The following is a 27717-nucleotide window of genomic DNA, read 5'->3' as shown; positions in this document are numbered from 1 at the left end:
ATGCAAAATGGACGTATCACCCGGCAACGGCACCAGAAAAGATCTTGATGTCTACGCACGCTTGTATTCTTGTAGACAGTGTTAGGCCTGCAAGTGCAGAGGTTTGTAGAACAACAAGTTTCTCTTAAGTGGATCACCCAAGGTTTAACGAACTCAGGGAGGTAGAGGTCAAAGACACCCCTGTCAAGCAACCCTCAATTAAGATACAAGAAGTCTCTTGTGTTCCGAACACACCCAATACACTTGTTAGGTGTATACATGCACTAGTTCGGTGAAGAGATAGTGAAATACAAGTAATATAGATGATTATAAGTGGTAATTGCAATCTGAAATAAAAATGACATCAAGCAAACATGTTGCAGAACTGGTTGTAAAGGTGTTTCAATGCTTAGAAACAAGGCCTAGAAATCATACTTTCACTAGTGGACGCTCTCAACAATGATAGCATAATTGAATACATAAATATTATCTCTTCACTACGCTACGCCGAATCACTCTCCAGTTGGATAACAAACACAAATTCACTGCGTTGGGCTGCATAAGCACTCCTTAAAGTTCGCGTTCCCAATCTATGGACGCCCCACGCTATCACTTTGAGCATACAAAGATAGTACTAACAAGACACCACAATTCATAAATACTTCCTGTAAATTAAGCTTAAGAGACACACGTGGTATGCACACTGTCACCTTCACACTGTGGGACAAGGTGTCTCCGAAGATCACATAATAAAACCACTTGAGTAGCATAATAGTTGAAAAATAACATCTACTTATGCAACTAGATTACAAAGCTCATGATCACATAAAGATCATATCATGGGAGAGAGAGAGAGAGAGATAGACCACATAGCTACCGGTAAAGCCCTCAGCCCCGGGGGAGAACTAGTCCTCATCATCATGGGAGTCAGCAACGGCGATAAAGATGGCGTTGGAATCGATGGAGATGGCTCCGGGGGCAATTCCCCATCCCGGCAGGGTGCCGAAACAAAGACTTCTGTCCCTCGAAACTTGTCTTCGGCGGTGGCCGAGCTACGGAACTTTTCTGGGAATATAACTGGTTTTTATGGTTTTCGCGTCGCGGGGCAATTTATAGGCGAAAGGGCGATGTCGGTTGGCGCCCGGATGGGGCCACACCATGCCTAGGTGCAGCCAGGGGTGGCCCCGTGCCTAGGGGTGTTAAGGCTGCCCTGGTGCCCCCCTTCGTCTCTCCTTCGGACTCCGTTTTCGTGACAGGAAAATAAGAACTTTGGCTTTCGTTTCGTCCAATTTCGAGAATTTTTCCTGTACAACTTTTCTAAAATATAAAACAGCAGAAAACAGGAACTTGCACTTTAGCATCTTGTTAATAGGTTAGTTATAGAAAATGCATAAAAATACCACGAACTGTAAAAGACATACAACAATTGGTGTAAAATAAGCATGGATCATCAAAAATTATAGATACGTTTGCAATGTATCAGTAATGCCCACATCAGTAGCCCCCGAGTATCTGGCCGAAGTGAAGCTTCATGCAGGGACTAAAGTTGCCATCATCCAAATGTCTTGATCAGTCGAAAAATATTATATCTTGTGCTTGGTGAAGAGTCAAAGTTATTTTCTACCGGGTGCGCGACCAGCGGTCCCTATGAGAGTAGCCCCCGAGTCTATGGGCGGGTGCTTGCAGCCGCGCGTAGACTCAAGTTGTACCACTCGAAGAACTTGATGAAGATGTCGATGTTTTTTTTAAATCCACGTGCTTCCGATGGGAGTAGACGCAGTTTCCGAATTTTTCGGATCCTTGCTTCTCCGATGTTGAAATTTTCTATCGAGTGTGTGTGGGGAAGTACTCGACCCATCGTGTAAACTGCGAACAATGTGAAGAGATGTCAAATATTTGTTACTTAAGAAATATTGTCTTTGCAACTTATAATGATGTTGAGACTTGTAATGTTGATGACGATGATACGATCCATTACGTGGTCACCATATGTCGAGCCTTTTTCATTAGCCTGCCGCCCAAGGTCGGAATGCCTTACCAACCTAACAGTTGGGTTGCAACTGGGTTGGAGTTTTCAAGGATCGGACAAGGATCTTAGCAACTACTCAGGTCACATGTGAGGTGTCAGATTCTTGAAGTCGATGATATATATATATGTTGAGGCGTATACCCCGTCATCAATCGATAGTTTACTTCGTAGTAACCGAGTAATCAGATGTATTTGCGGTAACGATGTAATGATGCAGCCCCGAGTGTCGGGTGTATTTCTTGTAATGATGTAATGGCGCAGCTCCCGAGTATTCAGGTGTGATGAAAGTAAATAATAATTGACTCTTAGTAGATGAACACTTAGCTTTTTTATCGGCTGCGGCGGAGCCGACGTGGAAGCAGGTCATGTGGCTAGTGCAGTCGATGTAGTCGCGCGACGCCTGGCCGGAAGTAATCGATGAAGAGGACGCCGTCGATGTGACGGATCCTCAATGGGCGAGCCCCCGAGCGCGTTAAGTCCACGATGGCGAACAAGTTTGTCGCAGCAGAGGAAGCTGAAGTTTGATTCCGATCGGATAGTCGTGTCGCATCATCGTGTAGTGGTGGTGCAATCTTATGTCGGTGCTGCCAGTCGTTCAGCTCGTGAGATTGCTCCTCCATGTGGCTCAATTCAGTCGACAACTCCCCTTGAGGCTATGAGGACGGAAGTAAACTTGGTCGACTGGTTCTCGAGGACCCGATCAGTAGTTAGCTTCTCGCACGAGTTCGTAAGAAAGATAGGAATTAGTGATACATGATTGAACACTAGTTTCATTCGGGAGATGAAATGGTTTCTTTATCTAGTGGATTAGCAATAAATCCACTGGTACTAGAATCTAGAACCAGTACGTACATGTCTTTCTTGGAACTTGAACGGTCGCCTCCTATCGAACTTGCCATGTGACTCATTTGACTTGGGAAAAAAAATCTGGTAATGAACACCGTGCGGATGGTTCCGGCGTAGATTTGTATGGACCTCGGAGTTAGCCACGTGGAGACGTACGCCAACGCAGGAACGCACACTTTGTCAAGTTTGCCGACTCGCCTGCTGCCTTGCAATTGCGACGAAATTGATTGTGCTTGATGCAGATGAACAACTAGATGGGATCTAGCCGCCATTGTTGATGGTGAGGTATCCCGCCCAGATAACGAAATCCAATCGCCGCACTTCCCACAGACGGCGTCAATAATGAGGTTGTGCCCTTGGACAAGGTTAGGGACTTCGGTTGTAGGAAAGGCGACGCCCGAAGATTCCGGGAGCAAGATTTCGCACGACGTACCTAGGCTCACGTCCCCGCGGTGGAGGATCACTACGTCCTGCTAGCAATCCAGTATATGAATATATGTGTACAGGGTGCCGCCGTAGGCGGATTGTATCTGGTCTGATCTAGTTCTAATTGGTGGGTATCATTGTATGCGTCTATGCGTGTTGCGTTATCATAATATAATCTAAGGGGTGCTCCTGCCTGGCTTTATATATGCAACCAGGCTAGGATTTACAAGAGTTCTAGTATAATACATATTGGAGTCCTTTTTTGTAGTCCAAGTCGATATTACGTGCGGAACCAGCTTATTGAGTCCTTGTGCTAGTCCACCTCCATAATCTACACCGGTTATAGCAATGTCGAGTACCCGAAGGATAATGCCCACGTGACAGTAGAACTCGCAAGAGTGCGAACTTCGGGATACATCGTCGTATCCGCGTGCGTCACCTCGGTTATTCCTATACCCAAGCTATTTACTTGTGTACTTTACTTTATGACAGCCTTCATGCTTGAAGTTATATATCTTGCTATCACATAATTTCTTGTATTGCTTAGCATAAATTGTTAGTGCAGATAGGTGAATCATAGTTATATATATTGTGCTTGGCATAGGGTTTTGATTGGCTTTGTGTTTTTGTGTGTATGTTATGAGCGGTGGCGGAAAAGATATGTGACGCCGGCTGGTGTTTTTGGCTTGTGGTTCTGGGCAGCGGTGGGTGTAGCGTTGGGGACAAAGTACTTGCGGCGGCGATGTGTGGTGGCGGCAGAGGAACTGCGTGGCGGCAATGGGGATTTGGGGCGATACCATGTTAATGCTTTTTGTGTATATAGGGCGAGGGAAAAACCCATCGCTATGTTTGGTACAAGGGGTGGCTATACCGATTGGAGTACTAATCCGTATCGGATACATCACAAAAAACGTATACATACGGTATTAAAACATAGAAATCCTATTGCACATATAGTGTTAAATACAAGATGATAACTGAAGTCAATAATTTTTTGGTAAAATCCTTTTGATCCGAAGGAAAAAAGAGTAAAGGATTTGCCAAAAACTCCTAATTACAAGCATAAGATTGTACCAGCCTAACATCACATGTTCACGAGGCTCGCGGAGCTGGAAGCCATCACACCCCTCCGCACCAATATCCATGAAGGCTGCCACAAGTCTTGGCACTAAGTTACTGAGTGCAAGCTTTAACCCAGCCGAGCATGGCTGCTCCTTGTCTGCCTTGGTGACGTGAGCATCACCGGCGAGCGTGCCAATGGCGCATCCTTGAAGGCATGCCTCGCATGTTTTGAGAACAAATCTCCCCCTGCGACGGAAGTGATCCTTCACGAACTCTTCAAATCCTTGTGGTGGTCGGCGCAACAGGTAGAGCATTGTCCGGAGGTTAAGCAGGTAAGCGTTCTCGCCATAGGGCAGCGCGTTGCGTTGTCCCACCAGTGTACCAACAAAGGTCTCATACGCAGGCTCATTGTAGTATGGTTGGTCGTTGAGGACGAGCCCCTGGATTGAGACGAGGACCTGGAGGAGGCTCGATGTCCCCGGCAACCATACCTCGGTGCCCTCGCCGCCAAACGTACCTAGCAGGCTGAGGCAGACCGTGCCAGATTCATAGAGGTTGGGATTGAGACGTAGGCCGAACGAGTGGTAGTATGCCTGTGGTGGCATAGTCGGGTAGGACAGCGGCAGCTGGAGGTCGAAGAAGAAGAGCCCGTCCTGGTATGGCGTCCCGCTCGCGCCAAGCATCACCGCCCGGAGGAGGTCCATCCGGTCCTCAAACGCACGCACGTAAATAGTGTCTGCATATATACGTACGCATCACATTGGTATGTCAATTTCATTTATTGAGACAGCCATATATATGGTTATGCACTTTTCAAATGCCAACTTCGACTTGTGCTGTACGTACCTGGTAAGTCGTTCATAAGTATTTTCCACTCCGTCTGCACGGCTTTGACCCAGCTGTTTCCGCCGCCGCCCTGCAGTTGATTTGCAAAAAAAAGAGTTGTTTAACTTTCTTGTCATGGCATGATTTTGGATACATTTTGTTGTAGGGAATGTCTCCTGTCTATAGTGTGTGCTCCAGTTAATGATGTCGTCACTTAGGCTGGTCATAGTAGGGAGTAACTTAGACTAGTAACATATGCCATGTTACTAGTCTATGTTACTACCTTCATAGTGTGTAGTAACTTATATGTGGTGTCATACATTGTAACATTTATTATGTTGTAGACTCATCTTGCCTTGAGGTGTGTGATGTTATGGTAACATAGCTAGTTACCACCTCACTCTTTTTTTTCATTTATTAGCATGCCATGTCACCAAAATGATTTGAGATGTGTGATGTTACTTGCTATGTTACTCCCACTATGAGTAGTCTTATCGAAATAGGCACATCGCGTTCACACGCATTGATGCACATCTCTTAGCTAGTCAGCTAGCAAGAACATTTACACGTATTTAAAATGCATTTTAAATAAAAGGAGCACATCCACCCATGAGTGAAAACTCCAGGGCGTACAATGCACGACTTTCTAAGTTGTTCTATCCCAGTAGTATTTGGATAAGAAAAGCAATTTTAAAAAGGTGAAACATTGAAAATAAGGGAAAAAAAGATGGTCTTGGTGCATGTGCCTACCTGTTCAATGGTGTCAAGGTAATGGTGATCTTGAGGGCTCTTCACTACATCAAAGTGTGACCATTTAGAAGGATCATCTTCTCTAGTGGCATATGTAGTATTGATGACCACATCGTCGCTATTGTCATCTAAAATTTCCCCGATTCTTGTCTCCGTCATATTGCCACAAACAGAGCCATCTAATTCATTCATAGAGCCGTCACTGCCTTGAACCATGTTGCCTTGGACGTTTGTAGCATCTGCTGGATCATTTTGATCATTGTCCTGCAATTGGTTATAATTAGATACACCGCCACATCATTACTAGCTAGGTTATGCATAATCTTTACATAATTACAAAGGCATGGAAATGCATGGTTATTGTGCAAATATATGACAATGTATCTAGGTGGATAGATATATACCGTGTTGACAACATCCGATTCTTGAGGAGCATCGACACCTTCCTCCAACCAATTATTGAGGCCCATTTCAGCCCGTAGTTGCGTAAAGTGTATTTTGTTGGCGATACTGATCTCATGGGGTAATACCTGAGACATCATATTGAAAATAAGCACTTAATAAGTCGAGTTGAAAATTGAGATTTTTTCGATAAAAGAAATGTATTAGTAATATAGTTGAGAATTGAGATAGGTGCTCTTGTAAAGTGGAGTCGTAGATCATGCATACCATTGTTGTGCTGCCGTCACCCCACTTGACTTGGACATGCCCGCGATGAAGGTCAACAACGCGTCCGACCCATGAAAGATCAGCTGGGGCGCTCTTCACCCGTACTGGTTGCTGCACTAGTGGTGCACTTCCGCTTACGTCTGGTAGTAGACGGACGACGACGTCTCCATAGAAAATAGAGTGTTCAAGGTCCATTGCCAAATCGTACGCACTTACGGTGTTGTCGCACTCCACCTCCCAGCTGCTCTCAGACCCCGCCTTGAACCACGATACTTCTACTATTTGCTCTTTGGAATTTAAGCTTCTCACGACGCCGACGCGCCTCTTTGATCCACGGCAAGCAGGAGTACCCACGGCGTATTCTTCTTCTTCTTCTTCGGTACCATCAACCGCAGCAGCATAGATAATGTTGTCATCATCAGGAGAGTTGTCAACAACGTACTGCCCTGGGAGAAAATCGAGCTCGCTCCGGAACAGGACGGGGTAGACAGCTGATGAGTGTGCCATATTCTGTCGCTTGCCGTCCTGCCACAGCACCTCGATAGAGCTGGTGGTGAGGGAGACGGTCATGGTGGCGGGTGTCCACGCCGGCGACCGTTGCTCATTTTGCAGGTTATTTATATCTGTATCAAGAAAGCAGCGGTCGCCAAGACTCCAGACGCATCTTGGCGCGGAGCAGAAAAAGGTCAGATTGCCAGGATTCTGGTTTGCCGGAGGGGCCAACTCCATGCCGTGTCCCGCGGCAGACGCGATCCAGTAGACAAGAACGTCAGCCATCTCCACCTTGGTCACCTTGCCTTCTTTGCGGTCCGAGGAGTCGCCGCCGGTGAACACGCGCCTGCCTGGGTAGAAGCCGGTGTTCGTTTCGGGGAAGACGACACGCCGCTTGTGCGGTCGGAGCTCCTCCGACCCCGCGTCGGCGACTCTATAGATCATGACAGCGCCGTCGTCGAACGAGACCTCCACGTCCAGAGACACCTCGGCCACCCGCCCCAGCCACTGCCCGGACACGACGTAGTCCCCAAGGCTGAGCGCCCGGACGCGCCGCAGGGCAGCCGGCGACACGCCTACGACGGCCTTTGTGTTAGCATAATCTTGATTCATGTATCTGCATTTATATTTTCGTTTGCATGTAGTTTATCTAGCTAGTGAACCGTCGGCCGGTGGACCTTCATCTGAGCGCGGAAATGGCGAGATGCCAAGCTGCCGTGCGATGCGGTCGGTAAGGTGTGATGCAATGGTGCTGTGAGATGCAGCGAGGTCGTGTGAAACGACTTGGTGCGCAAAGGTGTCGAGTTTATGGCTTGCATGAGCGTGTGGTTATCCTGGAGTGATTCTAGGAGAAGACATGGTCATAGTTCGTTAGCTAGCTTGGTGCGTGTGTGAATGTTTGGCCTGGTCGTGAGAGTGGCCGGTGTGGTGTGAGTGCATGTGTTAGTGGATAGCTTAGAAGGCGAGTGCCATAAAGTAGGATTAATAGTTCGCTTCGGCAGTGCATGTGTGTCTATTTAAAGCGTTGTATTATGTTTATTTGACAGTAGCAATAGAGAAGAAAACGTCGGAGCTGTGTGAGGCAGCACGACACCAAAATACTTGAGTCTCCATTGTTGTTCCCGTGTGAGCTAGAGGTAGAAGAAAGGGGCTGAGAGATTCAACCCCAACACTTTGTCGCTACGAGGCGCTCGTTGAGCTGGACCACGTTGAGCTTGGTGGTGACCCCGGTGACGACGCCGATCTGGCCGCCGTAGTCGGACACCGACCCGACGATCTGTCCGACGTGCACAAAGGTTCTGTCAAAGATGCCGAGAATTTCGCTGGCCTTCTTGGTCACTCGTGAGCCGTCGACGCAGATAATATTGTACGCATCCTCGTCAACGTCCTCGGTGAGCGATAGAACCACGCCGCGGTCCAAGAGCTTGCGACGCCCGAAACCCACAAGGTCTAGGGTATATAGATGACGATTAGTCAGGCCGGCCTCCTCGCCAGCGACGGCCATGTCCATCTGAACAAGATAGCCTTTCTTCTAGATCGATAATTTGCTGTTCTCGATCCAAGGCCGGCCGGCGTGTATGGAGCTAGTATATATACCCGGCGTGTATGCTTGTTTTCACGGCAAGGGTGGGAGTTCGAGTCGAGGTAGATACGACTATACGAGTAGGAGTACTAGTACTACACAAGGTTGATGACTGCGTGTCTCCTAGCTAGAGAACGTATTGGATGCAACCACCATACGCCGCGCGTGGTGCATATGAGCTCCAAACGGATCGATCGATCGATCGACGATAGCCTCACTTGTATATATCGGGCCATTCAAACGCCATGAATTCTTGCGAGCGGGCGCGTGCTAAACCGAAGTGCCGGGCGGACGCAAACCGTGCGTCCTCAAAAAATAAAAATGGTAGGCTGATAACACATGATGTTTTTTAAAAATACTTAAATTTTTAAATCGTGCGGCAAAATTATAATCTGTCTTCACTTTTACAATCCTCACGACGAGAGCTTCGAAACCAGACCACATTTTCATATGTTTCAATGGGTTGTTTAACAAGAAACTTTGATGCGCGATGGAGCAACTTTGTTGTGCAACAAAACAATTTTGGTGTGCGACAAAACAACTTTGATGTGCAACAAAAACATTTGATTCACAACGATGGTAGGCTTCACAACAGCTGTAGCAACAACGCCTAATGCACCAAAAGAAATGATACGAGCAACTCTAGGTCGTTGGCCGCACCCATGATGTAGTTCACAAGGTTTGACCCTAGTCGGTCGCAGCAACAATATTGCCGATTAAGCCATCCGAGCCCTCGCTACTAACGAGCACAGTTGTAAGTATCATCGCTCCACATTTGGTGGCTCTGGCATAGCGAGCTTTGCTTTCCGAAACACCCCCACGGTGGCCGAGTTAGTCGTTTCCCCTCTCATGCCGGCCGAGTCATCCTAGCAACTTTGTTGCAATAGTTGCTTTTCGTCATTGCTAAGTCGCCTATAATGCTTTTCGGTAGTGCAAGGCGGAGGAGGAGAGGGGGAATAGTTTGGGCGTGAGCGGGTGAGAGGCGGCGGCTGTAAAGGCCTTCACGACGCTGCTCCCACCGTCGCGGTCCTTCAGTCCAGATTGATTCAGAGCTAGGGCTGCCTAGGACATGGGTAACACTACAGTAGACGGTAGTCGTAGTCCTCCCTCCGTCCCTGTCGATCATCGCCAGCCTTCCTCCATGAGCTCATCGGCGGCCACCAGGTATGTGTCTCCAAAAGCATAGGAAACAAGTGTGACCCGTTCAAGTCCCAGCGGGTGCAGCCGGAGGCCATCTGATTCGGCCACATCTCCCACAACAGGAGTGACCTTGCCCTCCAGACCATCGCGCCATGCCACGCTGTGGCGTTCCTTTCAGGTCAGCAGTATCTGGGGAGGTAATCTCAAGCCCACTTTGCAACTTTGCTACCCAGCAGAGCAACTTCAGAACCCGACGAAGAAACTTTGGAACCCGACGAAGCAACTTTGGGACCCGACGGAGCAACTTTGGAACCCGACAGAGCAACTTTGTTGTCCACCAGAGCAACTTTGGAACCCAACGGAGCAACTTTGCTGCCAGCACAGCAACTTTGGAACCCAACGGAGCAACTTTGCTGCCAGACAGAGCAACTTCAGAACCCAACGGAACAACTTCAGAACCGTTGGTGTGAAGTTTCCTAACCCTATGCGAAGTCACCTACCACTGTACCAAAGTTGCCTACCGCTGCAAAAGTTGACTAGTGTAGTTCCTTTACTCAAGTTGCTTTTTGTCATGTACTTTGGTCTCCGACAATACAACTTTGGTGTCCAACGATACAATTTTGGTGTCCGAAGGCATAACTTTCGGTGCCTGCTGGAGCAAGTTTGGTCCCGACAAAACAACTTCAGTGCCCGGCGGCAAAATATTGGTGCCTCATAGAGCAATTTTAGTGCCCGGAAAAGCATATTTGATGCCCGGCCCACTGAACAATTTTGGTGTGTGACAAAGCAATTTTGATTCCCCACAGAGCAACTTTGGTCCACGGTAGAGCAAGTTTGGAGCCCGACGGTGCAATTCTGGTGCACAACTTTGTATCCAACTTTTGTAGACAACTTCGCTTCATCAGTGGGTAATTTTCGGCTAAATGGTAAAAAACTTCGCAACAATAATAGGTCATGGTGTTCTAGAAGTGTGTCTCGTTAGTGACGAGAAAATGGGTTGCCATCATTTATTGTATTCGGTCAAGACTAAGTTGATTTTTAGTTGTTATGAATTTTCTATTGTTCTTGGGAAGTTTCCTAATATCGATGTGAATTTACCTTTTTCATCGTGCACCAAAGTTGTTTTTTTTAAATGGAGTTGCTCTGTCACATATCAAAATATCAAAGCTGCTTCTTAATAGATTTCATCGAAACATATGGAAATGAAAACTTGTTTTGAAGATCTCATTGTCAGAATCCCGAAAGTAAAAGTGAATCATAATTTCGAGATTCGACATAAAAGTTATAGCTTTTTGAAATAATTTTGGAAAGTAATCATTAGGCATCCATGTGAGACTATGTGGGCATGGAGGTGCTCGTGAGCTGAGCTGTGGACGCTCAGGTTCGGCCAGGTTGTTTTTTTCTTTGCGTTACTGCGACCACGTGCCTGCTTTTAGAGTTTTTTTTTTGACTTTTGTGAAATTTAATCATACAAAATATTACTATAAATATAGGTATGTCAGATTCTACCAACGAGCACGCGCGTGCTCCCTAGATGTGTCCTTCAAAGGCTCCGTCACAAATGAAAGGCCGTGTTTATGTGTGATACGGAAGATCGCTGATGTTCCAAAATTAGATGGTGTGCCCACGGCCAAGACAGACTCCTTCGCGGGGATATCAATCGCACACCGAAAGCATCTTGTAACCTTATGTGAAACTAGCACAATACTCGTGTGTTGCTATGGCCTGTCAAGTCTTTTCGTTATCTACATATGCAAATATAATGCACGTGAAAATTCACTTTTATGAAAGGTAGCCATATATAGTATTTAAAAATGATTACTTTGTTTTAATGCATTTTGATAAAAGCCATATTTCGAATGAACAATTTGATGATGTAGGTATAAATCAAGAAGCTTCTTATAAACTAAGATTTACTCCGTGGCGCTTTTAAGATATTGTGGATCAGTATAGTAGCCATTTTGTACAAGAGTTGGGGATTGTTTTGTTTCTAAAGGAAACCGATTAACATTGCTTAAGTTATTAAAAATAATTCTTACAAGGTATGTCATGAAAGTCCTAGGCGGTTTTTTTTGCGATCATAATGCTTAGATACCTCCACCTGGCAGTGTTGCGATGTTGCGCATAGCTGATGAAAGACATGTATCGCCTCACTTGAGCCAGAACTTGCACGAATCATGTTAAAAATATCTAATAATCCAAGAAAAACCCATTATATCATACTCCCTCCGTCCAAAATGTAAGGCGTCTAAGGGTTGGTCAAAAGTCAAACCTTACAAACTTTGATCAAATATTTAGAAAAAATATTTACATCTACAATATCAAATTGACATATTAAGAAAATATACTTTAGGGTGAATCTATTGATAATGATTTAGTATTGTAAATATTTATATTTTTATGTATAAACTTGGTCAAACTTTAAAAACATTGACTTTTAACTAATCCTTAGACGCCTTATATTTTGGGACGGAGGGAGTATAAAAGTAGTTGCATAGCATCCCACATGGAATAAACCGGTAGAATTCACTATAGGAAAACAGTTAGACGCCCCCGGCGGAAAAAAAAGGGGTTCTACCTTCAACCCTAACCCCCCCTACCCCCACCCCGAGGGCGACGGGGCGCCTCTGCCTCTCCCATCCCCTCCGTCACCGCCGCAGGAAGGGGTCATCGGACTAAGCCCGGGCGACGCCGGCGGCGGCGGATCTTCATCACCCGCGTCACAGGGGAGGGGTTGGAGCCTTCTTCCTCCATGGCGGCGGGGCACTTTCAGGAGCTCGGGTTCGGCGTTGGTCCCATGACGGCCACAGCGGACACCGGCGGCGGCTCAGCTTTGAACCTCGCCGCCCCGTCTCAGATGGGTTTGGCCAGGTGCATGGGTTCGAGCGGGCCGAGGCTTGGCGGCGGAAGACTTCATGATGGTGGCGGTGGTGGTTGCCTCCGGCGGCGGGTTGCGGGGGTAGTGGTGCAGGGGGACGGGCTGATTGGGTGAAAACCCTAGGTTTCTCCTCTTTGTCCTCTCTGTGATCCCATCTGTCGCTGGTGGAGGGCTGGCTGGTTGCAAGGCGTTGCCCATGTCTTCCTGGTGTCTCCACGTAGCTTCGGCTGGCCTGCGATGGTCGACGGCGTTGGGGCACGACCTGAATAAAGGTGGCGGTCCTAGGGTTGCTCTTGTGCGAAGATGAAGACCTGCCTGAGCATGTCCTTCTCGATCTGGCCAGTGTGTTGAGTTCCGGAAGGCACCACCGGCAAATGTAACAGTGCACATGATGCATGGAGTTTGCTGGACAGGGTGGTATTCGGTCGTGCTCACCCATGTGTTTATTCCGACCGTTTGGTTTCGGAGGGAGCGGCGCGAAGCTCTGTTCTTTCTTGTCATACAACGACATTTTGGTCCTGGGTGAAGTCAGAGGCGGAGAATATCATGGTGGCCGGACTTGGAGTACTAACAATGGAGGTCTAAATCTATGCGCTAGTGAGGAACTTGCTTGGTGTTCTGTGCTTGCAGCAGCAATATGAAAGTGGGAGCGGTAGCACTGGTGAAGTTCAGCTGCCTTTCAGGATGAAAATTCAAGATTTGGCCTTAATTCGTTGTGCATAGCAATGACCTTGACATTCTTTTGAAAGCACGGACTATCTTTAAAGTGAAAACCTAAGATCTTTGTTCTTTGAAGAGCCTCAAGTTCAGGTGTTGTCATGGTGGTGATTGTATTTTTGCTGCTAGGGCTAGAATGCTGTCGCGTGACCTTTTTTAGTTTCTTTTTTGCTCATTTTGGTTGTATGCATCTGTATTGCTATTAGGGTGGTGCGTTGTTTGCAGAGGTTGGGTGTAATTTATATCTTCTGATATTTATATATTCCCTTATCTAAAAAAGTTAGACCCCAATGGACCGACGGCCATTTATCGGAGCCATCGACGTAGGTCATCCTTCCATAACTCGGCCGTCAGCGTAGAAAAGTCATTAGCACGGTTAACAGGCGTATGATGGTGTTACCTATGCTGATTGCAATGCCGTCGACCTAGCTCCTTCCATATTAATACTTCTATTCCACGGCGGACACGAACTTTCTTACCTATTATCATAATCTTTCAGAAATCTTTGTGGATCTATGATAAAATAAATAGTTGTGAATCTAAAGATAATTTTTTTGAAAAATCATGGGCAACCTATCAAACATGCATGTGTAGTTCAAATTCCGCTAGATTCTAGATGGATCGGCAACTATTTATCTTTTTGGCCAGAGGTACCTAAAATCTTTTGAAGTGCAACCAGTTGGTGATTTGCACATATAATATGGTCTAATACTCTTAGGAAAATGCTTATGATCCCCCGGGGGATCAAAGCGTTCCATCCTCCGCCTCCTGCCACGCATGGTATGCTCTGTCCACACACGCACATGGGTGGGACCCATTAAACTGAGCGGTAGAAAATTCCCCACCTTATCCATGTTCTAGCTCCGTCCAGCGGCTGTTCATCGCTGATGCACGCGGCGCAGGCTGATGTAGTGTCGCGTGCGACCGCCAATCCATCGCCCGCCTCCCATACGCAGGGCCGCCACCTCCACGGACTTCCTCCACCTCGCAGCCGCCGCACCCTCGTCCACCCTCGCCCCGAGCTCCGGCTCCGCTGCGCGTGGCCGCCTTGCTGCCCCGACGTCCTCCCTCCAGCCGTCGTGCGCTCGTCTGCATCCACGCTGAGCGCCGCCCGTCGAGCTTCTGGCCCTCATACGAGCGGCAGCCTCGACGCCGACGCCGCCTCCCCAATCGGCCGTGCCGATTCCGTGTCCCGTCGTCGAGGGCACAGGACGGGCTGCTACCCTTGTGGAGGCGCGGTGGGTAGCAGCTGTGAAGGCCATGGGTAGCGTCGGCGGCGGGCGTTCGCCGCAGCGGCGGCGACCGTGGGTAGCAGCGGCAGCGGCTGTGGGTAGCAACGGCGTCGGCCGTTCGCAGCAGTGGTGGTGGCCATGGGTAGCAGCGGCGGCGAGGCGACCATGGGTAGCAGCGGCCGTTCGCAGCAGTGGTGGTGGCCGTGGGTAGCAGCGGCGGAGGCCGTGGGTATCAGCGGCGTCGGCCGTTCGCAACAGTGGTGGTGGGCGTGGGTAGCAGCGGCGGCGGCAACTGACGACCGGGCGTCGCTACAAAAGGCGGTCTGCCATGCTACCATGGCGTGGCGGCGCTGCTACAAATGGTGGATGACCTTGCTACAAGGGCTGACCAACCTTGCTGCAAGGGGCGACCGGCGGTGCTACCTTGCCGTGGCGGCGGTGCTACAGGTGGCCAACTCCAATGCTGCCGAGGCGTCGGTTTTCTCCATGACCGCGTGGCCGGCGGAGGGGATGAGAAGATGCTGCATCAGTTATCCGGCGAGTCCTTGAAAGGTTTTGCGGCGGCGCCCATAGGCTCCGCATCAAGTGCTCCAGCGACGCTTGTGGTTGACGGGAGGAGCGGGGACGGGAAAGAGAGAGGGTCTGTGGCAGTGCCATGTGCGGGAGTTCCATCACGAGATCGTGGAGTGTGCTTTTTTGCTTTTTCTTTTTTCTGTTGTTGTTCGCTGTCGTTGACCGTGCATGGATGGGTAAGATCTGTCGATCGGACGGCTGGCGACCCGGGGGATCGGGGCATTTGATCCCCCGGGGGACGCTCAGCACGCCCCCTTAAAAATTTGGGTGGTTCAGTTTTAGAATGATTTCTTGGTAGGTACATTAAAAAAAATCTTCTTTTAGTGTGCAGTTGATATCCCCGCGAAGAAACTATCTTGACAGACGATAGAATTTTGGAACGCCAGCGATCTTCCCACATGAATAAGGCCCTCAATATATGTGTGACGGGGCCTTAAATGGCCGATCTATACAAGTGAGGCTAGCTTCGATCAATCTGTTTGGAGCTCAGGTGCACCACGCTAGGCTTAGGCACACTTCTTTTGGGCTGCTGCTTATGCAGAAGCTCGCTTCTGGTTTTCGGTCAGGAAAAGCAGCGGCGGACAGAAACTCCAGAAACTGTGCGCGGAGACTTCTTTGGGGCTTCTGGATTTTTTTGGCTGATGTGGGTTCAGGGAGGACGAGCACGAGGTCAGCGCCGTTCGTGCAGAAGAAGCTCGAGCGATCTCGAGCTCTCGAGCTCGACGCTGGTTGGGGAGGTTGCGCCCGAGCTCGTCTGTTGGTGGTGAACAGACGACGACGACGAGGGCGGAGGCGGCCGTGGGCGGCGGCGGCCGTGGGCGGCGACGGCCGTGGGTGGCGGCGGAGGCGGCCGTGGGCGGCGGCGGAGGCGGCCGTGGGGCAGTTGCGAGAGGAGGCCGTGGGCGGCGGCGAAGGCGGCCATTGGGCGGCGGCGGAGGAGGCCGTGGGCGGCGACGAAGGAGGCCGTGGGGGCGGCGCGGCGGCGGACGTGAGGTGGCGGAGGCGGCCGTGGGCGGTGACGGAGGAGGCTGTGGGGCGGCGGCGGCGGCGGCGGTGGCGGCGGAAGAACGCTAGCTTTTTACAGGGTCACGGGAGGAGACGGGAGCAGGTCGAGGCAGCGTTATGTTTTTCTTTTTTTTTCTTTAGAGCTCAAACAAACGTTATCTGTTGTTGTTATTGTGTGGAGTGGCATTTGCTTGTAAATACTACTGAAAGAGAGGGGTAATTTGAGGTACCGGTTCGGTTTCCAAACAGAGAAGCTCGGGAAACTGCTCCCTACCAGTTTCTACTATTACACTACGTAGGAGCTTCTCGGTGGAAAAAAGCCCAGATTAAGCCTGAGTGATCTCTTGGGCTTCAGCTGCCCACAACCTCGAAGCTGCTCAAGAAGCCCAAAAGAAGTCACCCTTAGAGTATCTCCAGCCGTCTCAAGAACAAGGTTCCGACAGACTTTTTTTTCATCCGGACAATAAAAAATGGTTCAGTTGCGCCCCCGATTTCTCGTTTTCGTTTGGATTGGGCTTTCATCCATCCGGCGAGCTCATGTCAATCCCCCCCCCACCCCCCCCCCCCCCCAAGAGTGCTCGCGAAGTCCGAAGGAAACAAAAGCGGGGGAAATGTCGAGGAAACTTTCCGTGCGCCTGGTGGCCCTAACTTGTCGGCGAGAAATGTCGATCGTCGTCCTCATCGCATCGTCTTCCGCGCGCGGACGCGTCGCTTCCACGCGGCGAGTTAATAACGTCGCCTCGAATTCACGCGCGGTTTCATTTATTTATCGCGGAACTGCCGCGTCTGACCACATTCACCACCCCCGTCTCCCTTCTCTCCCCAGCCCAAACTTCTCTCCTCAATCTCCTCGAGCGAGCAATGGCGTGCTACGGTGACGTCGCGGCGAACAACGGCTTCGGCCGGCGGTGTCGGCACCAATGGGAGGGCAGGCTGCTCCACATGGAGGGCTACCCGGCGCCGCGGGACTTCCGCGTGCCCGGAGGCTGGCGCCTGAGCGCGGGGTGCGTCCCGATCCCACCGCCGCCAGTGGGACACGGCGCGCTCGATGCCGAGATCGACGCCGTGCTCCTCACCCTCAGCGACAGCAGCGCACCGAGCCGCGCTTCTTCCCCAACAACTACGACGCGTGGACCGACTTCTTCCGGCGAAGGTACGAGCAAGAACTCGCCGCCTACGATGGCCCTCCCCCTCCTCCCGCGCGCAACAACGCCGCCGGCCGCCACCGCTGGTGGAGCGCGCCGGGCCGCACCCTCGAGAACGTGCTCGCACATAGCGAGGGCGGCAACTACCACGTATTGGGGATGCCGCCGCCGGCGGCACCTTCCGTGTCGCGCCGACACGGAAGCTTGTAGATGCTACGAAGGATGGCGCCGTCGTCGTCGTCGTCTGGGTCGGCGTTGAGGTCGCCATCATGCTCCTGCGGATCGGCTCCTCCACCAGCGACGCCGAGGGCCGTCAAGAAGCTGCCGACGTTGCCACCGCCGACCGGAGGGCGCAGCAGCGGCGCCCTCGTCATCGGCGAGGGGGCTCCCATCGTCGTCTCCATCGTGCAGCCGCAAAAGGAAGACGGCCAAGAAGGAGGCCACAGTGGTCGCAGATGCGTCCCAGCTCGCCGAAGAGGAGGCTGCGCAGGCCGAGGACTCGGCGATCCTCGAGGCCATCGCGAGGTCACTAAAAGATCTCGTCCCCGCCGACAACGCTCTCTCCATGGATGCGGTGCTTGCTGATCCAGACAGACTAGGAGAGGGAGGAGGCAGAGCAGCAGAAGCATTTGCTGGACCTGGCGGCCGGGCGGGCGTCGCCCGCGCCACACCTTCCGCACCCGTGCCGCATCCAATACGTTCTCTGGGAGACAGGTAGTAATCCTGTGAGACAGGTAGATCCTTTTGGAGTTCAGGTGTACCACGTGCGGCCTACGGTGATTGCATCCAATATACTTTCTCTAGGAGACAGGTATTCATCCTGTGTAGTCGCACTAGTACTCCTCCTGCTCGTATCTACCTGAACTCGAATTCCAACCTAGCTTTCCCGTGAAAACAAGCATATATCAAATTTAAATGACCTAGCGACGGGTATATATATACTAGCTCCATACACGCCAGCCGGCCTTCGATCTAGACATCAATTTATCGATCTAGAAGAAAGGCTCTATCTTGTTCAGATGGCCGTCGCCGTCGCCGAGGAGGCCGCCCTGATTAGGAGCCATCTATCTACTCTAGACCTTGTTGGTTTCGGGCGTCGCAAGCTCTTGGAACGCGGCCTGGTTCTATCTCTCACCGAGGACCCTGACGACGACGAGTTCAATATTCTCCTCATCGACGGCTCACGAGTGACCAAGAAGGTCAGAGACATTCTCGGCGTCTTTGACAGGACCCTTGTGTACGTCGGACAGATCGTCGGGTCGCTGTCCGACTACGGCGGCCAGATCGGCGTGGTCACCGGGGTCACCACCACGCTCAACGTGGTCCAGCTCAACGAGCGCCTCGGAGTGACAAAGGCCGTCAATGGTGTGTCGCCGGCTGCCCTGCGGCGCGTCCGGCCGCTCAGCCTCGGGGACTACGTCGTGTCCGGCGAGTGGCTGGGGCGGGTGGTCGAAGTGTCCGTGGACGTGGAGGTCTCGTTCGACGACGGCGCTGTCTGCAGGGTCACCAACCCCGGGTCGAAGGAGCTGCGACCGGACAAGAGCCGTTGTTTCCTCCCCCAAACGAACCCCGTCTTCTACACGGGCGCGCGCGTGCGCACCGGCGGCGAGTCCGCGGGCATCTTCACGGAGGCGCGGTGGCTAAACGGCGAGTGGAGCCCGGACCGCGAAGAAGGCAAGGTGACCAAGGTGGATATGGCTGACGTTCTTGTCTACTGGATCGCGTCTGCTGCGGGACATGGCATGGAGTCGGCCGGCAAACCAGAATCCTGGCAATCTGACTTTCTTCTGCTCCGCGCCCGGCTGCGTCTGGAGTCTTGGCGACCGCTGCTTTCTTGATACAGATACAAATAACCAGCAAGATGAGCAACGCTCGCCGGCGCGGACACCCGACGCCATGGCCGTCTCCCTCACCACCAACTCGGTCGAGGTGCTGTGGCAGGACGGCAAGCGACAGAATATCGCATACTCATTGGCCGTCTACCCCGTCGAGGAGTTCCGGAGCGAGCTCGATTTTCTCCCAGGGCAGTACGTTGTCGACAACTCTCCTGCTGATGATACCGTCATCCATGCTGCTGCGGTTGAGGGCACCGTGGAAGAAGAAGACGTCGTGGGTGCTCCTGCTTGCCGTGGATCAAAGAGGCGCGTCGGCGTCGTGAGAAGCCTGTTAGACAGTGTATTTACATATATGTCCCTGTATTGTAATCTGATGTAATCTCTTCAATCTATAAATATACAACACCAGCCACGTACGTTGATACGTTGTGCTGATTCTCTCCAACCTTTCCTATTCTAGGGTTAGGTTTTACATGGTATCAGAGCACGCGTGCGCCGCCGCCGCCGATCCAATCTGGTAGCCGCCGCCGCCGCGTTCATGTCTTCCGCTAGCTCCACTGACGCCACCACCGGTGTTCTCCAACAAAGCACCGCTGGGGCGCTCACCATGGCCACCGACGGGACTCTGTCTCCGCCGTCCACCATCGGCGCTCTCTCCTCGTCGACTACTGGCGCGATCTCCGCGCCGTCCAGCCTTGGGGCTCTCTCTGCCTCGACTATCAGCGCATCTACGCTGTCCTCCATGGGTACCCTTCCCGCCGGGAGCATGTTCTCCTCGGCAGGCTTCATTTCAGTTGTTGCATTGTTATATCTCATCGTAGAAATATGCCACAACTAGAAAAATATACACACGTCTATTGCATCCAGCTAGTGCAAGCAGTCAATTCGAGCAACTACGGTTGCCAGTTCATAAGCATGCCGTTGCTTGGACGCTGCTCAATGTGTTGGTCAAAAAACGATACAAGTCCAACACTCCAGGAATTCAAAGTGTACAAAAATGTGACCACATCACAGGGAAAACACGTGAAACACTTTTCAATGTTCAGTGTAACTTAAACCTCCTTCCGATTTACTAGTGTCCCTCGCTTTCTGCTAATATATACATCAAGTTACAGATTTTTGACCAGCCATATACTAGTACTGAAGAACATATCGGACTACAAACTACAGAAGTCACAGACCTAATATTTACATGTTCATTATGCAAGAGTCAAGCAAGTACAGACACATGCATGCCCTACTGATTCATCTGCTATAGAACTTATAGAAAGTTGGCATGGCTTCATTTTTGTCGCTATACTGTGTACTGTACTATCTAGCTTTAGAATAAGGCATTTGTACTGCATGTTTTTACCTGTGCTTCATTGTATTGTTGCTCACCTATGTTCTAGCCTTGGGCATTGCTCGAGTGACTATCCTAGACATGTATTACTTTTGGGTTCCCTTTTATTCTTATATACTATACAGTCTATCTGATTTACACACATAGAAGTTATATTTAGCATGACTCAAAATTTCAGGTGCATTTCCCTTTATTTTAATAAGATGTTTGGAAGGCTCCTGTTCATCTGCTGATGTTGCTCCCTGGTTTCACTTGAAGATGTAGATTCATGCCAAGTTGATCTCAGCTGCTAAAAGGGTGGTATATTCATGAACCGTGGTGACCTCTGTTATTTCACATTTGAAGAAGAACTCTGAAATGCTCACAGTTTGTTGTTTCTAGAGGTTATCTCTACTGGATGCTCGTTTTTGTTTTGGCTGCAGCAATGCCATGTATCGATATGCCTGCCTCATAGATTGTGCTTAAATTGTTGGACAAGATTATGTGTACCATGTATGTCAGTTGAATGCTTTGGTCATGACCTTGTATCAGTATGCAGACCTCAATTCTAATTTGGAAGATTTGTGTTATTTAATATTATTCTCTGTTATTTATGCCTGTCCAACGAAAAAAGAATCCTTAGAAAAAAATATGTGCAGTACACGAGAAAACTTATATTAGTGATACAGAGTTGTAGAAATGGCTACTGTTATGTGCTACAAGAGATGCACTGTAGAAATAGACTGGCATCAAAGTGGAGCTCGAGCCGCTAGAGCCTGAAACGGAAGCGTGGAGTGGCTGTCGCGGCGCCGCAAAGCCACGCAAAGCCGCCAGAAATGGTAAATGGCTGCCACAAATACAGCTAATCACTTATGTGGCTGAAGCGGCACTCCATTTGTGTCCAGCGGTTCACCCATTTACATCCTGATGGATATGGCTGACGTTCTTGTCTACTGGATCGCGTCTGCCGCGGGACATGGCATGGAGTCGGCCCCTCCGGCAAACCAGAATCCTGGCAATCTGACTTTCTTCTGCTCCGCGCCCGGCTGCGTCTGGAGTCTTGGCGACCGCTGCTTTCTTGATACAGATACAAATAACCAGCAAGATGAGCAACGCTCGCCGGCGCGGACACCCGACGCCATGGCCGTCTCCCTCACCACCAACTCAGTCGAGGTGCTGTGGCAGGACGGCAAGCGACAGAATATCGCATACTCATTGGCCGTCTACCCCGTCGAGGAGTTCCGGAGTGAGCTCGATTTTCTCCCAGGGCAGTACGTTGTCGACAACTCTCCTGCTGATGATACCATCATCCATGCTGCTGCGGTTGAGGGCACCGTGGAAGAAGAAGACGTCGTGGGTGCTCCTGCTTGCCGTGGATCAAAGAGGCGCGTCGGCGTCGTGAGAAGCCAAAATTCCAAAGAGCAAATGGTACAAGTGGGTCGTGGTTCAAGGCGGGGCTTGATAGCTGGGAGGTGGAGTGCGACGACACCGTAAGTGCGTACGATTTGGCAATGGACTTTGACCACTCTGTTTTCTACGGAGACGTCGTTGTCCGCGTAAGCGAAAGTACACCACTAGTGCAGCAACCAGCTGATCTTTCATGGGTCGGACGCGTTGTTGACCTTCATGACGGGCATGTCCAAGTTAAGTGGGGTGACGGCAGCACAACAGTGGTATGCATGATCTACGAATCCAAAATGATCTACTACGGCACAACATAGCATGCATGATAGTACTTATGATATTATTATTGCGGCTAGTCTAACTACTTATCTTCAATATGATGTCTCAGGTATTACCCCATGAGATCATTACCGTCAACAACGAACACTATACGCAACTACAGGCTGAAATGGGCCTCAAGAATTCGACGGAGGACGGAGCCGATGCTCCTCAAGAATTGGATGTACATTGTCATGCACCCTAACTATACATTTATGTACAGATCATACATAACCTAGCTCATAATGATAGATGCATATTTTATAAGTTATAACCAATTGCAGGACAATGATCAACATGATCCAGCAGATGCTACAAGCGTCCAAGGCAACATGGTTCAAGGCGGTGACGCATCTGTGAATGAACTAGATGACCATGTTGCAAACGTGGAGAACGTTGGTGGCGCTACAACGGAGACAAGAATCGGCTCAATTTTAGATGACGTCAACGACTCTGTTGAGGATGTGGTGATCAATAATACAGATGCCACTAAAGATAATGGTCCGTCTAAATGGCCACACTTTGATATAGTGAAGAGCCCTCAAGATCACCATTACCTTGACACCATTGAACAGGTAGGCACATGCACCAAGACCTTCTTTTTTCCCTTAATACTTTCAATGTTTCGCCTTTTAAAATTGCTTTTCCTATCCAAATACTACTGGGATGATAGAACAACTTAGAAAGTCGTGCATTGTATTGTACACCCTAGAGTTTTCGCTTTTGGGTGCATGTGCTCCTTTTATTTGAAATGCATTTCAAACACATGTGTAAATGTTCTTGCTAGCTGACTAGCTAAGAGATGTGCATCAATGTGTGTGAACGTGTGCCTATTTCGATTACTGAAAACATCATGTCATGACAAGAAAGTTGAACATTATGCTCGTTATTTTGGCAAATTAACTGCAGGGCGGTGGCGAAAAGAGGTGGGTCAAAGCCGTGCAAACAGAGTGGAAAATACTTCTGAACGACTTACCTGGTACGTACATCACAAGTCGAGGTTGGCATTTGAAAAGTGCATAACCATATATATGTGTGTCTCAGTAATAAATCAATGAATGAAATTGACATATCAATCTGATGTGTACGTATATATGCAGACACTATTTACGTGCGTGCCTCCGAGGACCGGATGGACCTCCTCCGGGCGGTGATGCTGGGCACGAGCGGGACGCCATACCAGGACGGGCTCTTCTTCTTCGACCTTCAGCTGCCGTCATCCTACCCGGCCGTGCCACCGCAGGCATACTACCACTCGTTTGGCCTACGTCTCAATCCTAACCTCTATGAATGTGGCACGGTCTGCCTCAGCCTGCTGGGCACGTTTGGTGGCGAGGGGACTGAGGTATGGTCGCCGACAGTGTCGAGCCTACTCCAGGTCCTCGTCTCCATCCAGGGGCTCGTTCTCAACGACCAACCGTACTACAATGAGCCTGCGTATGAGACCTTGGTCGGCACACCAGTTGGACAGCACAACGCGCTGCCCTATGGCGAGAAGGCTTACCTGCTCAACCTCCGGACAATGCTCTATCTGTTGCGCCGACCGCCACAAGGATTTGAAGAATTTGTGAAGGATCATTTCCGCCGTCGGGGGAGGTTTGTGCTCAAGACATGTGAGGCATGCCTTCAAGGATGCGCGCTTGGCACGCTCGCAGGTGATGCTCAGGCCACCAAGGCGTACAAGGAGCAGCAGCCATGCTCGGCTGGGTTAAAACATGCACTCACCAACTTGGTGCCAAGCCTTGTGGCAGCCTTCATGGAGATCGGTGCGGAGGGGTGCGACGACTTCCAGCTCCGGGAGCTCAAGTCTCGTTAACATGTGCTCTGTTAGGCTGGTGCAATCTTATGCTTGTAGTAGTAATTAGGTGTGTAGTTCTAGTGCATGTGAAGCCTTTTCTCTGTTTTCCTGTCGACAAGAAGGATTTTACCAAGAAATATTATCTTCATTCGTCAACTACTATTTAATACGAAACCAGTCTAAACAAGACTTTTGCTTCTGTAATACCCTCTTTAGGAACTCAAACACAGTAACAGATGATATTGCTCCGTATCCCTTAAGCATGATGATCATTAATGAACTAATACCGTGCTAATAAGGGCACATGCCCTGGATTAGTCTTCAGTGGGCATTGTTGATTGTTCTACATATCTCGCTTTACATGCATGCATGCATGCAGTCACATAAATTTCTTTAGTTATCGAATTTTAAAATGATTTATCTTTCAAATCGTGACTCAAAATTCAGATCCATTTTATGGTGTGTTGGAGAACCGAGAGAAACAATCACGCACGTCATCTGTCTAGCGGTGCCTACGGCGTTCTGATCGAGAGGCAAGGCGAAGCCAAGTCGTGGCACACTCTTCGGCCACTGGGGGCTAAGAAAAATCGGGGGCTTCGACCTATGTATCCCCCCTAGGATGTTTATGAAAAAGCTCAATGCGCCGAAGACGTTGTGATCGAGGCGTAGCCGAGACATAAAGAATGGTGTATATCGAATAATTATTGTCTACAAAATAGCGGTTCCAACGGGGCAATGGGAGTAACTTGAGCCTAAAGTTGGGCGCTTGTATCCCCGCGGAGCTGCTTCGTGTGGGACACCTGTCGCCGTGACGTCGGAGAGGTCGTTTTTTTAGCTAGTGGTGCCCTTGGAAAGTATGTTTGCTTACTCATGTTATCAAATAGGCCAGAAGGTACTGGTGAGAGAAATTTGCGAAAGGCCTCGTGCCTTTGGCTGCTGCTGGTTTTTTTTTTTATTATTTTGAGCAGTTGGGCTGCTGCTGGGTGTACGGTTCGTGTGGGTTCTGACCCAGCAGCGAGACGCAGCCCAGTTGTGGCTGTCCACGCCGTGGCTGCTGTCGGCTTGGTCGATCCTCAGTTGCTCACACGATTTCTTCCATGCATGGGCAGGTACGCTGATGGCTTGAATCTTGATGCGCATGGGATACCCAGAGAGCACGAGCTTTGGGCCGGAACCCCAACCACCACCTCGTACCTCAGGCGGACGGATTCCTCTCCTTCCCCGCACGCTCGAGAGAGCGGTCGTCACCGGCCGGCGCCACCGCAACGCCCCGGCCAGGCAAGCAGGCGCGTCCGGGCCGGGCTGTCTGTGGGCGCGCGGTTGCCGTGGCCGTGCATGCGTACGTCGGGGTCACACTAAAAGGTAAGGCCGCGCCGCGCAACGGCCGGCAGGACGGCTTGCGTCACCGCCGGGACAGCCCGCGCGCCTCACCTGCTCCGCTCCGCTCTCGCCGGTCGCCGGACGCACGCACACGCACACGCACACGCACACGGTGATCGAAGAACCATCCCGATTCCCCGACTCCGACCGCGTGAACCCAGCGTCTCCCGCTAGCGAATGTGCCGCGTACGTTGCCAGCTGCAGCGCAGTACACATAGATCGATCACTCACGCACTACTCGTTCGTTACCGTCGGAAGATCCACGAGATGTCGATGCAGAGTTCCCAGGCTCGAAACATGGCGTCGGGCCCACAAACATACCAGCCTAAATAAATACCAAGTCTCCGCCTTTTTCTTTTTCTAACTTACCCTACTCAATCCTCAATAATATCTTTGACATCATGCAAGCTCACGCACTAACCCTCATCAACGGCGCGCCGCCTCCATAGGTCATCGGTCGGTTCCTCCTCCTTCGGCAAGCCGTGCCATCGTCGGGAGGCAAGAGGAACCCGATCTATGTGTGAAGTTTTAACTAAAAGTAGTGATCTCTAAGAATTCGGTAGCCGCCTTTTTGTTCGCATCCGTCTCAATGAAGACGCCATCGTCAACAACAAGCAGTTTTTTCGACTCTTTCATTTCCTTCCCAACATCAACGGTGGTGCTGGGAGATTACAATTTGCTAGGTATGGGCCTTCAGATCTTGCTTCACCGGATCAATCTTGGATCTTTTTTTCTGATGGTTTTAGTGAGGAGAATTGTCCTCGCAATATTTTTCACGCTCTCTATGTCATTGACGATGTTAATGCTACATCCTCGATGATGCCCAACGATGACAGTGCTACGTTCGGCTGATATTTTCTCTCTACCATACTGGCGTTGATACTTTTTGCAGGTGTTTGATTGATTACTACGATGGCTGCATGTGCTCGTGAATGTAGCCTTGACATTGCGGTTCAAATATAAATTATGGGGGAGAATCTCCGTTCGCATTTTATAGGTTTTATAGTTTGGTATCTGCGTTCGGTTGCCTTCACAAAAATACAAGATTGCACCATTAAAAAAGAAAGAGTCTAAAATCCTCGAAGATTTGCTCGTCTATTTTATATTTTATAACCTCCTACCATATAGTATTTGCTACTATGTTGATTGTAAAAAAAAAACCTCAACAGCATCATCCTCTTATAATGAGAAGAATCAAAACCAGGTCGGACGTGCACGCGGTGCATGCACCCAGCCTAGCTACTCCAAACAGATTACTACTTTTCCCTTAATCATTACCAAATCAGGCTTCCTACGACAAGTCAGACCGACTACCAGATGCTGCTGCCTTTGCCGACCGGAATACCGGCCACTATACCGCCATCTTATCCAGCAAACTTGGTCACATCAACCCTCGCAACTGGGGATCGACGACCCACGCTGTCATCATAATTTAGTCTGTAACCGCGAGGATTAATGCAGCTAATGGCCACTTGCATGCGACGGCGGGCCATATCACGGCAACTCGCAACTACACGAAAACCATTGACAGCGAGAGAAGATTAAAACGAGATCGTTGCAACATCACATCGAAGCGGAGCACGATCGTACGTCACCTCGTGAGGTGTTCAATCGATCCCGGCGTGCCTATATGCGATTAGTTTGTGTGTACTAACACCGTTTTAAAATAAGCTATTGAGTGATTGTAATCCCGTCAGTTAATTAATAAAGCTCTTACTGATTCGCAAAAAAAAAAGTATCGCAACTTTTTTTAGGTATCATCGCAAAAAAAGAACTTTGTTTGGATATATGATGCATTTTAGTGTAGATATATTTGTATCTAAAAAAGTTGCAACACATAATTTACAATCGAGGGAGTACTATCTAATGATGCCAGTATGAAAGTGTGGCATGGCCTCGTGCGTTCAGAGTGACCTGCTTACATTCACATGTGTAGTGTGGTTTCTGATTATGGTTAATTATTCGCAAAGGCGGTGTGATTGTGCCATTTTATCTTTTGACACCAAGTCAAGTGGGTTTGTCTGGTCTAGCGTTTTTCTCTTCTTTTCTTTTGATTTTGAGAAAGGGTTGCTCGACTACTCTGGTTCATGGACCAATCCAAACAAGTGAAGTCAACCGTACTGTTGTTTCAGAGAAGTCAACCGTATAGTTTTCTTGTTAACAAGTATAAGAAAAATGAAGTCAACCATCATCTCGCTCATACTATCAAGAGACGATCTGAGAACGATTGTTTCAACTTTTCAAGGGACGGGGTGAAAGGTCCTGGAAAACCAGCTGTGTGTGATTGTGAACGCACACATTAGACATTAGT

General features: G+C 49.8%; 1 protein-coding gene and 1 pseudogene across 1 annotated transcript; one reads left to right on the top strand and one right to left on the bottom strand.

Moving 5' to 3' along the window:
* Positions 1 to 4206: 4206 nt before the first annotated feature.
* LOC127329548 (probable ubiquitin-conjugating enzyme E2 23) lies at positions 4207 to 8582 on the bottom strand. Its single transcript, XM_051356053.1, has 7 exons — positions 8326 to 8582; positions 6585 to 7619; positions 6322 to 6460; positions 5918 to 6181; positions 5189 to 5258; positions 4355 to 5078; positions 4207 to 4222 (listed from the first exon to the last, which is right to left on the bottom strand). Exons 1-7 carry the CDS (start codon positions 8580 to 8582, stop codon positions 4207 to 4209), a joined length of 2505 nt encoding a protein of 834 aa, XP_051212013.1.
* Positions 8583 to 18369: 9787 nt separating this feature from the next.
* On the top strand, positions 18370 to 24044 carry LOC127329549 (probable ubiquitin-conjugating enzyme E2 23; annotated as a pseudogene).
* The last annotated feature ends 3673 nt before the right edge of the window (positions 24045 to 27717 follow it).

This window comes from Lolium perenne, chromosome 2, assembly GCF_019359855.2.
Source record: "Lolium perenne isolate Kyuss_39 chromosome 2, Kyuss_2.0, whole genome shotgun sequence".
NCBI classification, from domain to species: Eukaryota; Viridiplantae; Streptophyta; class Magnoliopsida; order Poales; family Poaceae; genus Lolium; species Lolium perenne.
The sequence above is the reverse complement of the archived record's forward strand: the minus strand, read 5'-3'. Positions and strand labels throughout refer to the sequence as shown.